The sequence below is a fragment of the Telopea speciosissima genome, chromosome 10 (genome assembly GCF_018873765.1).
Source record: "Telopea speciosissima isolate NSW1024214 ecotype Mountain lineage chromosome 10, Tspe_v1, whole genome shotgun sequence".
Taxonomy (NCBI): Eukaryota; Viridiplantae; Streptophyta; class Magnoliopsida; order Proteales; family Proteaceae; genus Telopea; species Telopea speciosissima.
Window position 1 is genome coordinate 9,065,261 of NC_057925.1, and position 14,839 is coordinate 9,080,099.

At 42.1% G+C, this 14,839-nt stretch overlaps 1 protein-coding gene across 1 annotated transcript; it reads right to left on the reverse strand.

The window, feature by feature from the left end:
* Positions 1–13,260: 13,260 nt before the first annotated feature.
* LOC122643179 (MDIS1-interacting receptor like kinase 2-like) lies at positions 13,261–14,058 on the reverse strand. The gene has a single exon (XM_043836828.1). The coding sequence runs from the start codon at positions 14,056–14,058 to the stop codon at positions 13,261–13,263; it is 798 nt and encodes a 265-aa protein (XP_043692763.1).
* Between the last annotated feature and the right edge of the window lie 781 nt (positions 14,059–14,839).

Below are 14,839 nucleotides of genomic sequence, written 5' to 3' on the forward strand. Positions count from 1 at the left end.
ATCATCATCAATACCTTCTTGATAGGGTTTGGGATTTCTTGGTATTATGTGATGAGCATGACCCACCATTGATTGCTGTTTTTTTGTTTGCTCCATCATAAACCCACCTTAGATAGACAATCTATCTATTTTATTTCTCTATAATTCTAGATCTTAGAAAATAAAAATAAAAATTTGGGTTCTTCTTCCTCTCTTCATCTCTAAGCTTCTTTCCCCTCTAACAATTATGGGTTTTGGGATTTGGGAATTTTCTTCTTTTCTTTCTTTTTTTTTTTTTTTTTTTTTTTTTTTTTTTTTTTTTTTTTTTTGTGAAATGTGAATGATGAGTTTAGTGGTTGATGGTGTTTGGTTTATTTCTCATAGATTTAACTTTAACATACTTCGATGTTGTGAGGGTTCTTGCATAATGATCCTCTTATTTAACCTTTGTGCATTGTGGTTTGTTGTTGTTGTTGTTATTTTTTTTTTTATTTTTTATTTTATTTTTTTTTTTATTTATTTATTTATTTATTTTTATATCTCTTTATACATAACCTAACTTGTCGTCCATGTTTTCTCTCTTATGGTGTGTAGGTCATTACCATGCCACCAAAGGCATCAAGGGGCAGGGCTCGACTCCAACAAGACCAAGAGGGAGACCAAGGTGGGGGCAGCAGAGTTAGAGGCGGAGGTAGGGGTAGAGGTAGAGGTGCACAACCTCGTGAATTCAACCATGTCATGTTCGTCACGGTAGAGCATGCCGACCGTTGGAGCCTCCTCGAGGAAAAGTTGGTCCTTAGTGAGCGAAAAGTTGATGAGAAAGAGCTTTGTTCCTTCAAGATAGGACAACGATTCGCAGCCCAGGGTTGGACCAGCATGCTTCATCCTCGACACGGTGTACCCCACTTTGTGAGGCGGTTCTACAGATAATCTCACTGTCGAGGAGCATGTTAGAAGGGGATTCCGTATATCCAGCCGGTCAAGGGTCAAGACTTTTCCTTCAAGATTGCGGGTGAGTTAGCGGCCATCATTGGCGTTCCCAATGAAGGGGAGGTCCGATACTTCCTGGTAAGACTAATCCGTTAAAACACTTGACTAAGGGTGAGAACTCCCATCTTAGGAAGAGTTTGAGAAGTGATTGGAGGAAAAGGATTTATTGATTGCATGTTTCGCCCCACCTTCAAGGTATTGGCTCGACTAGCGCAACAAAATCTCGTACCTATCGCTGGTCACCTGCATCAGGCTTCCTTGATGCATTCCTACATCGCTCTTTGCTTATACGAGGGGCGACCACTTAACCTGCCCAACATCATCATTCGCAACATGGCCCGCAAGGGATATAAGCCCACAGAGACCGACCTACCGTACGGAAGGCTATTGACAAAAGTCTTTCGTCATTTTGGCATTGAGGTTGACGAGGAAGATTGGAAGGAGACGGGAGAGTCGTGGTTCGACCTTGTCGGATACGAAAGATGCGCATGAAGGGTAATGAGGGTAGTGGGGATGACCCGGAGCCGACAGAGAGACAAGCCGGCAGGAATTATGATGATGATGAGAACGAGGAGGAATTAAATGAGGAGGTAGGTGAGGAGCAGGGAGCTGATGTGCAGCCTCAGGAAAACCAACACAGTCGAGAGCCCTCTCCCCCAGTTAGGCGCCGCGGTGGACGCGCCCGACTTGCCGGTAGGCACGATGCTGAGGCCTCATCTTCAGGAGTAGCAGAGCCTAGCTTGGGGTTCATTGCTGCCCAGCTGGCTACGTTGACTGAGGTCGTCCAGAGTAACGCCGCCGGCATCAGAGAGCTTCAGAGTCTGTATGGAGCTATGCATGATAGGGTGGTTCACATGGAGCATCGTTCGAGGCATCCTAGTTCTCCCGACACACCACCACCGCAACAATGATTAGTGATGAAAGTCTAGGAGTTGTTCCCCATTTTGTTGCCTATATATGGCTTCTCATCGAGAACACCATTAAGACTTTATGTATTTCCTAGTTTTTTTTTTTTTTTGTACATGTCAGTGACGTATCAACACATTAACTATGTTCTGTCTTTTCATTTGGTTTCTTACATCTTATGTGTTGATAAGGCTTTTATTACACAATCCTAATAAAGAGTAAATCGGTCGCATGAATCTCGAGTTAATCCCATGGTAGAGCATCACGCTCGATACCAAGTCTGTTACACCCCATTCCCGAACCACGGGGAATGCAATCGAAACGCACTAATACGCTCCCAAACCGCCAAGATCGCAGATGCAAGTAAATAGGATTAACTCATACACACGACCATAGAAGATTAAAACAGTTAAAATAATAATATCGTAGTCTACAGAATCTACGTGATAACTTATATAATGTTGTTTAAGCAATCCTCCCAGACAAATCATTCCAATCGGGACTTATGTAATACCTACTATATAAATAATACATCTATCATGAAAGGAATCAAAAGAATACACCTATAATTCAAAATGAATAATCAAGTGCATCAAAAGATGGCCACCAGGCCATAAGTCACCTAGTCCCGCCAAGGAACACACATCGCAGCAACACTGGTCCATGCTCCACGATCTCCAGGAGCCCACCAATCAACGTAACCAGCCTCGGGAGTCTCGTACTCTGTGCCACTCTGCTCGAATGTACTGCATCAACTAAAAATATGTTTCCTCGAGGAGTGAGCTCCAATCGAGCCCAATGAGTGGCTAAGCCACACAAACATACACAATAATAATAATGAATGGGGTTGATCGCAAACCGTACATGATGGACGGATACCAAGGTGTCCCATACCACCAAGGTAGACCGTACATCACATACAATTTACAATCATGCTACATGAATGAATGATGATGTATAGTTTTATTGTTATCCACCTAACACACAACTAAGTCGTATAGTACTATAGCAACACCTTAGGTAGCATCCCCGACATCGGTACCATAAACGGATGGTATACCGGCGATGACAAACCCGAGTCGCTACGGAAGCCTCGCTCAGACGGTCTCCACCAAGAGATATACGCAAACCCCCAAGTCAAATCCCGTCCTGGCGTTCGGCCCAAAATACGGTTGGCACCGAACTTCCGGTGGGTATACCCGAATAACGGTCGGAACCCACGGATTTGACCGACACCTAACCCCCGGTCGGTAAGGGTCATAGTACTGGGTAAACATTTATCCTAGCCAGCATTCACCTATTGTATGAGTGAGGTACGCATGTGCATAAGCCAGAGGCCGAGTCCATAGATACCGAAATACGGTCGGCCGGCTATCCTCTCGCCCCTCTAGCCCATACGCGTATACAAGTACGAGATGTGAATACCGAAGGTAGTCGGTCGGTCACCATCCCGTTTCCACCTAATGCAATGGACAACTCTAATGCAATTTCAAGTACGGTAATCTCAAGCCCAGCACCCACCGGCACTTGGATCCCGCTTCCGAAGCCCTAGATCTACATGCCATGAGTGAGTCCATATTATGGAATCCCCAGGTCCAGCACCAACCGGCACCCGAGTCCCATAACTAAATCCAATACCATTCGCACCATAGTGCAGTAAAATAAATAATATCGCAAGACAAGAATGTAAAGTCCTATCAACATCTAAACATTTATATCGTCCTATATCTTACTAATAATTATATATTATAGCACACATGCATGAATGACATTCGCAAGACACGACACACAAACATTCCATAAATTAAGACGTTTGCTTAACTCACTCACCTGATTCTCAGTCAATCGTCAGTACGGAGCTCTTCAAATCGGCGTTCGATGCCAAGTACACCGTCCCACGTACTAATACGCCCCGAGCCGGGTCGGTCAACCTTAAGAGAGTGTACAACGTGGGGAGAGATTAGTGCCTTAGGGCTAGAAGAGTTGGGCCCCATAAGTTATCAAACAAGGCTAAAATAGGGACCGGCACATACAAAGAAGGCTATATCATGTGCCTGTCCATGTGCCTATCCATGTGTCTGTCCCTCTCGGACTTTCCCACCGCAGATCTAGGTTCTCGTGGACGGCACTTGCATGTGCTGTCCATGTGCCTGTCCCTCTCGGACCTCCCACCGCAGATCTTTCTCGGGACTGGCACTTGCATGTGCCTGTCCATGTGCCTGTCCCTCTCGGACTTCCCACCGCGAGATCTACTTTCTCGGGGACAGGCACTTGCATGTGCCTGTCCATGTGCCGATCTTCTGCATTCATGCCATTCGAGAATGGTTTTGCAGCCCCAAAGTCTTGGGCTAAAATGGGGTATTCTTAGGGGTCTCTTTGGCCATGAGAACAACTCCAACCAAGGTGCCATAGCATACACCCAACATGGGTTTGTAAACCCCATGATCGATTAGGTTTTCTTCCATTAAAATACATATGGAAAGAAAACCCATAAATGGAGGTAAATCCCCAACTTAGGGTTCATAAATGGAGAAGGGTGAATGGGTTCAAGGTAGGGTTAGGTGCTTCATAGTTAAGCATCAAGGATTTGCCATTAATGGCTCTTCTAATTGAGTAGATGGAGCACTCAAGGTGTGCTCAGCCGATTCAAACCTTAGGTAGTAGAATTAGGGAAAGAGAGAGAGAGAGAGATAGAGAATGCTCACCAATGTAGGAGAGCAAGCTTGGGTTCCACCTCTCTCCTTTATTCTTCTTCTTTCTTCTCCTTCTTCCTTCTTCTTCTTCTTCTTTCTTTCCTTCTCTCCTTTCCTCTCCACGATTTAGGTTTTCTATTGTGAGGTGAATAGTGGATTGACCCCTATTTACCTCACTTTAGTCTTAAGTCATGTTTGGTTGTCTTAGGTCTTTAGGTCCATTTTAAGTTATTGGGCCCATTATACTACTAGGCCCATAATATGATTAGAAGGGACATCAGGTCCTAAGCCCATTCTAATATTTATACTCATGAGTTATTAGGATATTAACTTACTCCCAATCATCTGTAAGTGGGAACGGGTACACCGGGCGAGGGCCGGGCGGATCCTCGGAATGAGGAAATTCTAAGAATGCACCCTCGAAGACAAACTTTCCCCTATCTCTGTCGATGTACCTATCATCAACGACTTCTCCAGAGTCACGGTCAACAATCTTGTGGGATGGCTTGAGTATCATGGCCCACAGTTCACGAGCGTACTCCGTTCCCGGTTCTACATAAAAGGTTCAAACCAGATCGGTGGTCAGACTGGGTTTCAAACCGGGTTTTGGGCACGGATTTAACAATGTCGGTTCCCGATAAACTTGCGATTGCTTGCGCAAGCGATAGGAATTACCCCCTTTGTCTTTGCCACCGCCATATGGGGTGACGGGTTACGTGCCACGGGCAGTGGCTAGGTCATGCGCACTAGATTTCGTCAAACCCGCAACTAGGGCCATGACTCACGACCTCTTCAGCCCATTCTCATCAATCCTGATCCTATATCCCAACACCTCCAATAAAGCTCTTTGGCTGAATGGCCTTCTTTTGACCCCCAAAAAAAAAATTTATAAAGGGCTTTGCTTATTGTAGTCGACCCATAATGTCTTCCTTCATTTGCTTGCCTCCTTCTAGTCCATAATGCAAGCCATAGCTTGTCGTCTTTATCTGGTGGAAGTCATTAGTTTGAACTTGATTATCCCTAAATTCAATGAATTTTCTTTTTTCCCTTGCTTCCCTTCCAGGACTGAATGAGAATATATAAGAGGCTTGTGGAATTGAATAGGACAGGATGGCCATATTTTAAGAAGCGAACTCCAACCTTCATATTTTATAAGTGACACATTTTGTTCATTTCCTTATATTATAAAACTTACTAAATTACTACTTGTTCATTTCCTTATATTATTAAACTGACTAAATTACTACTAATTTATGTCTAATTAGAGATTCAGGATTTGATATTTATTTATTTAAAATACGCAATTAAAAAGCACCACAATGCATAAGGCTCCTGCTATTGCAGGGTCTGAGATGAGAAAATGTTCACCACTTTACTCCGGCTTCGCAAAACGAATTTCTTTATCAACCACATTAAATCTCTACATGGGACTCTTGAAACAGTGCCAAGAGCATTTTAAATCCATCTGTCTTTATGAAATTTATTTATTTCAAGTACTCCAATGGTGGAATTCTCTTCACCCATAGTGAAGAAAAACTTTGTCCAATATTTAATAAGATGATTAAATATAATAAAGGTTAAATTTTACCATCATCCATCTTGAAGGAAGATGACAAAAACCCTACAACAAACAAACTAGCCTAGGAAGAATCAATCCCCTGAGGGAAATGCTTGCATAAGAATTCGATCAATACAATCCAGTATTGTAGGCTTTGAAAAATGTGACGTTAGAAGGTAAAATTGTTAGCATCAAAATTTAGTCGGGTAAATGATACTTTGAGTCCTGACTCCAAATTACAAATTAAAGGAATTAAGGCTTATATTTTACAGACACCCACGGCAAAGGAGGAATTGTTTTCTAGTTGAGCATTGAGAAAGTGAGATGATGATCATAATGAGGGTAGTTTCAAACTTTCATCCTACATGGGAAGTAATCAGATCGAGGTTTTACTTCTATCATGGTGGAGGAAAACTCTACATTTTGTGGGCCAATGAAATTTTTTATGAAAGACAAATTGTGATATCACCCAACTCATATGAATTTCTGTTAGAAAAACAACGTTGCAGAATGACAATTTTGCAGAAGAAAAATGAAGAGAGAAATCACACACACACACACGATAAGATTTTATGTGGTTCACCCCCCAAGAAGGTAGGCTACATCCACAGTCGAGCGATAGTCCAAATCCACTATTAGGGGTGTCTATTGGTACAGTTCTGGGCGATCGATCTGGTTCTTTAGTGGTTCTGGCACTAAGATGTTAAGATCAGACCAGGACCAAATAAGCTCACCAGTTCCAAATCTGAGATCCAGGACCATTAAGTAATGGGTGGTCCGGTTCTAGTTCCTAATCAGGTCTAAACATTATTATAATGTAGAGCCCCAAATAAGGACAATAGGAATTGTTCTAGAAAAAACGGTAGATTAGATCATGTTCTAATGTGTTAATGTATATATTATCATCTCATGCAGACAGATATGTTAGACTTAAACTAATTTTGAAATCTACTACTTTCACATAATCCTCATATTTAGACTTTGTTTATGAAGAGAGAGAGAAAGAGAGAGATTAGAAATAGCAAACTATTATAATAATTCACCATCTGTCATCACCAATTTAGTGGTTTGTGAATAAAGATTTTTATTGAAATAATAATCTATGCATGGCAGTTGTTAGGTATGAGTGGAGATAATACCAAAAACATAGCTTCTGAAGTTGTTTTTCTGTTGTTTGACATCATTCGTCAGATTTTATTAGAATTTAGAGAGAGAGAGAGAGAGAGAGAGAGAGAGAGAGAGAGAGAGAGAGAGTTGACTAAGCAACTATTATAATAATAATAATAATAATCCTTCAACTATCATATCTGTTCGCATGAGATGATAATCTAGTCCTGGTCATTTCTTCGGGTTCTAACGGTTCCTTAATGGTTCCTAGATCAGACTAGATCTGGACCATATGCTATTGAGTGGATCGGTTTCGGTTCCTAGCAGGACGGTTCTGGTCCGGTTACCGGTTCCGATCCAAAATTGACACCCCTATCCACTATATCTGAGAAGAAATTTTAAACCCTCACACACATCTCTCAAAGATATTACTATTTATATATACAAAATATAGAAAACCCTAAACCACGAAAATACAAAACTACCCCCAAGAGACCCACCCGTGTGGTTCGAGATACGAACAAAAATAAGGTGAAATACATATTAAAATCGAAGATCTCGATGAACTTTATGGGGATCAAAACTTCCGTCGTTGATGTATGCACTTTTAAGCCATTTATGCGAGTTTTGAAGGTGAAACAGCCGCCGAAGAAACACCACAACACTTTCTGGATTAGAACTGTGATTAGGTGTTATACCCGCACCCCGGGAGTATAATTAATTATTAATTCTTCCCCGTGACGTGTAGTTATCACTGCCACGTATGCCGGTGAGTTGTTCTCACTGGTGGTCAAACCCAGCTATAAAAATTATTGACCATAGTACGAGTTTGCCTGTGGAAACTAGTCGGGATCACGGAGGTTGCACCTTGACATGTCAGGGGTAAGTAGTTGATCAAATTTGTTATGTGCTTACTGCCCTCTCAAAGCCCTCGAAGTGTGGTCCAAAGGCCCTGACCTCTTATGATGGGAACCACCTTCCTACTCGCATCGGATGCAAGGTTACTGGCTGCCTCCGACCCTGCATCCAATGCTGCTGACAAGGACCCTTGTGGGTGAGACCCTGTGGCTAAGGTGCTATTGGTGCCCTGCCATGTTTGACCCTACCCAAATAGACCCTAGGTTACACTTATGAGGCCTTATCCAAACAGGTCATTAAAAGTGATTTTTATATGAGAGAGAGGGGTAAGACTATTCCTTAGTCTTTCTTTTTTTTCTTTCCTAACCTAATCGTGAAAGGAGAGGAGAGCTTTGAAGAGAGGAGGCAGCAAGAAGGAGAAGGAAGGGAAGAAGAAGAAGGAAACGGCTGCTGGGTTTGGAGCTTTAAAGAGGGCACATCTTGTGTATCTCAGACCAGGTAAGCCAAGTGCCCCTTTTCCCCCCTTTTTTCTCTCTTTCCCCCTTGCTCGTTTGAGCTTGGGTGGTTCTTTGGTAGCAACCCCAAGATGGGGATTTCTTTTTTGGAAACCCAAAGGGTTAGCTCGAGCCATGTGTAGTTTCCCCTTGTAGGATGCTATCCCATTTTCATTACAATCCTATAAAGACCTCTATTTGACCTCTTGCTGAATCTATTTGATTCTAAAGCTTCAACCACCAAAGAAAACCCCAAATCTGGATTTTTGAGCTTTTGATCCTTTAAACCTCCTTAAATTTTTGGATGTTGGGTGTTTCTAAGACCCAAATAGACTCCAAGACACCCCCTCTCTAGTCCCTTGAGGCTTAGAGAACCAAATGGGATAACCCTGGGCTTTTAAAGACCTTAAAATTGCACCTGGGTTGCATCAGAGGCAAGACTGCGTGAGTCCGATGTTTGCCTCCGATGTGGCCTGAGCCTGCAGGGAAGGTCAGACTCAAGGTCGGAGGCAAGACTGCGTGAGTCCGATGTTTGCCTCCGATGTGGCCTGAGCCTGCAGGAAGGTCGGACTCAAGGTCAGAGGTAAGCCTGCTGAGTCCCACATTGCCTCCGATGTGGCCAGAGCCTGCAGTGAAGGTCGGACTCAAGGTCGGAGGCAGATCTCTGCTGAGTCCGACGTTGCCTCCGATGCAGTTTTTAAGGCTTATAACTTATGTAAACTGTGGGGTTTCTCTATGAGGCCTCCCCTACACTCTCTCACACTCGTATTCACTTCTATAGGCGCCAACATATGTGCAATGGAGTGATTTTGAGCGGGAATCGTTGCGCTTATACAAATTCCATTTGAAGTAATTGGTGAGTGGGTTTGGGTGACTGTTTGAGCTTGTTTACTATTGCTTATTCATGCATTTATGAATTATACTATGACATTATCATTCAAGCATGATTGCATATTTGCATTTATTCTTATTCTTATTCGATGATGATTGATTAGGATGATATGGATTTGTGTTGGGTTACGGTGCCAGAAAGTACTGGCACCGGAACCCCCAAATTACGTGGAATTGTATATTGCATCTCATTCTTGCCTGTATGCGTCGTGTTGTGCTGCTACCCGGGTGTTAGATGGAATGGGACGTTGACACACCCGGATGTACCTCTCAACACGATAGGATTCATGTAGTATATACGTGGTTAGGCTCGATTCCCTATACTACGACCCTTACCAACGGGGTTTAGGTGTTGGGTAGCGAGCACCCGTCACTGCGGAGAGTTAGAGAGGCCAGGCCGGGGGTAGTAATGGTTATCGGGTCTGCCTGGGTGGTGATGACTACGACCGCGCGGGCTCCATAGTAATAATTGAGGTTGCATTGTAGTGAGAATGGAAGGATCCACAATGTCTTCCAGGAGTTATTGCGATAGCATATACCCATTGACTTAGCATTGTGTGTTAGGTGGTAAATGAATTAATAATAGCATGCACCATGGACTATTTGTGATTGTGTGATTGTGCATCCCCTTTTCTCTCTCACTAGCTCGGTGGAGCTAACCCCGTGTACACATTCTTTTTAGATTTGGATGCGGATGATTCTTGTGGAGCCGTGAGATCGTGGATCGAGGATTATGGCGATGGTTGCCCATGATGATTGTGCCTCACGGGCTATACTTTTGCTTGAGATCGTTCCCGTTTTATTATTATTTTAGAGCATTGTGCTTTGTATAAACTTTTATGTTTTACCTTTTTGGTAGCTACTTGATGGTCATAGGAATTTTGTAACTATGTTACTTATTATCATTAGCCAATGAACATCTTATAATCATTTCATTTACGCCCGCAAACTCGACTGTCTTGGAATGTAATATTCATTTGTCTTTCGCACTGATATTATTGTATTTTAATATTGATTTATGACTGTGAGTTGGCCACTGCATCGAGATCCTGGCGGTGAGGTGGGATGACGCGTGTCACCCCAATCATACCCTGATATTGTACTTTTTCCCTTGTCGGGATAGGGGTGTGACATTAGGCTTCACCAATAACAATTTCCACCCAAAAGAAACAAAAATATTATTTCAAGTGGGTTTCAACTTTCATTGATTGCTAGGAAAAAACAAAGAGGGGAAAGGAAGTGACATTGATTTGAAAAATAAAATGTTTATAATTCATTATTGGTATACCCTACTTATCTTGTACCTATTAGATGTAATAGCCTAAAACCACACTACTAAAAATCAAATTCTTCTCTTCAAACCAAGGTTCGTAATCTTGGATCAGATTGGCCAATTTTGTTGGATTGGATCGTTATTGTTTGAGATTGATCCCGATATCTATCCGATCCATCTATACGAAGAAGGGTAAAAAGTAAAATAAAAAAAATTGGATTTTTACAACCAAAAAATAAAAAACAAAACCAAAAAAAGGCAAAAGTATCATATTTGTCAGAATTTGAGCGATACGGGGTTTCCCAGGGACGAGCCATCTATATTCAGCTTTGTCCAGCCTCGGGGTGGATGACGCCATTTGAGTTCTAAGATAGAACCTGCTGGTGGTCTTGCAATGGCCACTTGGAACTTTCTTGCCATGACCAGTTCTTCTACTCTCTTCACCCGAACTGGATTGATGCATGAGCTATCAGAAACTTCTCTTAAGCAGCATTTCTCCACTTGCATCGGTGTTCCTCCTCGGTTGTCAAATCTTCTTTTGTTGCGTTCTAACCAAATTTGCTGACAACCAATGATGAGAAGCAGCTCCCAAACTCGGCATAAGGGTACACTCTTCGCCTTCCTTCGCCACCATGAAAAGAGAAGCTCAATCGAAGGGAACCCAGGCCAAGTTTCATTAAAATAGGAGAGGATTTCACGCCACACCTGAACTGAGAAATGGCAATCCAGAAAAATATGGCGACTTGAATCGCATGCCTCATGGCACAACTCACATCTTGACACAATAGGCACGGATCGTTGCCTTATTTTATCATCTGTTGGGAGTGCACCATGCACCATCCTCCAACCAAACAAAGAGCAACGAAGGTGAAACGCTGCCATATTGCCCAGCATGCACCACGATGGTGGGCCTGCCCTCAACCTTAAGCCGTTCCAAGCTGATTTCACCGTAAAGCTCCCTGTTTGTGAATGCGCCCAAATCCGAAGGTCCTCTCTGGTTGTAGCTGTGATGCCCAGGTCCTTAATCTTTTCAAACACTGCTTGAATCGCCGGAGTTGAAACATTAGGGAAATCCGAAAGATCTCCTTCTAAAAATTCAGAAATTGTGGCAGTTAAATTGAGAGGAATCCGGCTAGGCTTCAATAGTTCTTCAACACTATGATCCCCCACCCATTTGTCATACCAGAACCGGATTGAGGATCAATTGCCAACTACCCACCGTTCTACAGACTGAACAAAATCCCATACTCTACGAAGCCCAGGAAGCACTGTAGACGATCCAATTGCACTCTTTGGAGTGCCATCCTTTTTCAAGAACCTCCCTCTAAAAAATACAGCAAATTTTGTCTTCTCCATTTTTATTGACCATGCCAACTTCGCAATCAGGGCCAAATTTAGGTCTCGAAGGTGACGAATCCCTAGACCCCCTTCCTTCTTGGCCTTACAGAGGCTGTCCCAACGAACAGTAATTGCCTTGGATTTATCTGCTTCCCCCATCCAGATGAAGTTACGGATCCATCTCTCCATGAGGTCTATGACTGAGGCTGGCCACAGGTAGACCTAGAAATTGTGGATTGGTATACTACACATCACTGATCTAACCAATTCCACACGCCCCGCCATGGATAGAAGGCGCCCTTTCCAAGTCGACAATCTTCTTTTAAATTAATCAATCAAAGGCATGAGCACCTCTCTTTTCACTCTTCCATGCACCAGTTCCACACCTAAATACCAGGTGGGAAGCTTGTAGATAGGAATTTGAAGTGCTGCAGACAGCCACTGCTTTTTGGTCATTGTGATTCTTCCCAAAAATACCTTGCTTTTTGCAAGGTTTATCACCTGACCCTAGTAGGAGCTATAGTCATCTAAGAACTACCTTACCCGCTTCACACTTTTTAAGTCTGCTTTCATAAAGATAAAAAGATCATTAGCATAAAGAAGATGAGTTGGGGTTTCTATTTGCTGTGGGCCTGGAAGAGCTGAAATCTCTCCCCTTCTGCGCATCGTTGTACGCCCTCTGCAAAATACCTCTTCCAAGAGGATAAACAAGAGTGGGGATAGGGGATCTCCCTGCCTCAGCTCCCTTTCCACCCCAAAAAAGCCCATTGGTCCTCCATTTATTAAGATGTCACCATTCATCCTAAAAATCTAAAATAATTGCAATTCAAAGTGGCTAAAATACAAGATCATTCATAATTTGAATAAGATGTTTCTCAAATTATGATAGTTGTGCTTCCACTTGGAATTGGAGATATGAGGTATAAACATATTTTAATTTATTTTTCTTTCTCGATACTATGACAACAAATGCTTCAATGGCCCAATTCAGTAAAAAAAAGTCTTAAATACTGAAGTGAAAATAAAGAAATCGTATACAACAATAAAAAACATAGTATATAGTAGTAGCAAATTTAAATACCTGGAGCAATATATCCATGAGTTCCTTTAAGTGACGTCCAATTTGATGAGTCTGGCTTTAATCTTGCAATGCCAAAATCAAATACACGAGCCTCATGTTCCAAGTCCAGTAATATCCCGATGAATTATTGGTGGAATACAATCATGATGCAAGTAAGACAAAGCATTGGCTACACTTTTGATGACATTTACTCTTTTCACCCAATCAAACTCCACAGCCTCTGCTTGATTGCTCAATATACTTGCTAAGCTTCCTTTTTGCATGTACTCATAAACAAGAAATGTGCATCGTGGATGAGAGCAAAATCCATAAAGCTTGACAATGTTTCGATACCTTATTTCTGTTAACACGCGTATCTCATTCCCAAAGCTTTCCTCATTCACTGTTGCGTTGCCTTCTAATGGATGGAACTTCTTCAAGGTTACCACATGGCCTGTAGGTAGCACTGCTTTGTAAACACTCCCAGAACTTCCATTTCCAATGCAACATTTGGCATCAAAATCCTCAGTTGCTTGTATAATGTCCTCATAAGCAATCTTTCCATCGAAATTCCATATTGAAAATATGTTGCCATGGTTTCTTCTTGTTGCTTCTATATTTTCTTTTTTTGCTTTTTGGCGCAAGAGGAAATGACGCCGACAATTAGAAATGCAAGGAACACAGTTCCTACCAAAGAAGCAACAATGAATCTGATTCCTTTTTGACCATTTTTTTTTCGATCCCTTGCTTGTACTGGATTGACGGCAGGGGATTAGACCTTGAAGTTCACCACATAACCCTTTATTGTTTCTAAATGCTTGTGGTGAAGCAGCATTTTTGAAAACCTTGTTGTTGGGAACAACGCCCTCCAACTCATTATAGGAAAAATCAAGAGATGTTAAGCTAATCATCTCTGCGAGAGAAAGGGGTTTCAAGTCTGTGATCATATTGTGGGATAGATTCAAAATTTCCAACATTGTCAACCTTCCAAGCTGTGGTGGTACTAGTCCACTGATTGAGTTATGACTAAGGTCCAATTGAACTTGTAGAGATACCAAATCAGTAATTTGAGATGGAATGCTTCCATTCAATGAATTCCAGCTCAAATTTATTGACAAGACTTTGAAGCATTGACCGAGCTGAGACGGAATTGGTCCAATTAACCTGTTTGCTGAGAGGTCTAGACTTTCCAAATTGATTAATTTGTCGATTTCAACTGGTAAGTGCCCTGAAATCTAGTTGCCACTTAAATTCAAGCGGAGCAAAGTGGATAAGTTACCAAGTTCGTTTGGTATTTCTCCAGAAAGTTTGTTGGAAGAAAGATCAAGTTGTCCAAGTCGAGTTAAATGGCCAATCTCAGGTGGTATCTTCCCACTAATAATATTTCCAAAAATCTTTAGCACTGACAAATTCTTACATTCTCCCCAATTTGGTGAGAGCTCACCATAGAGTCTGTTAAAACTCATATCACTAAAATAAAGATGTGGATGTACACCAAAACTGTCAGTTTTATTTCCAACAAATAGGTTATTGTCAAGTCAAACTCTTGTTAAACTTGTGCAATTTCTAAAGTCTGGAATAGGACCCATGAGACTACTGTTTACAACCGCTAAAATTTGAAGTGATCGTCCTTGGCACATTTGTTTTGGTAAACTTCCAGATAATTGATTGTTATCCAAAGTGAGTATCTCT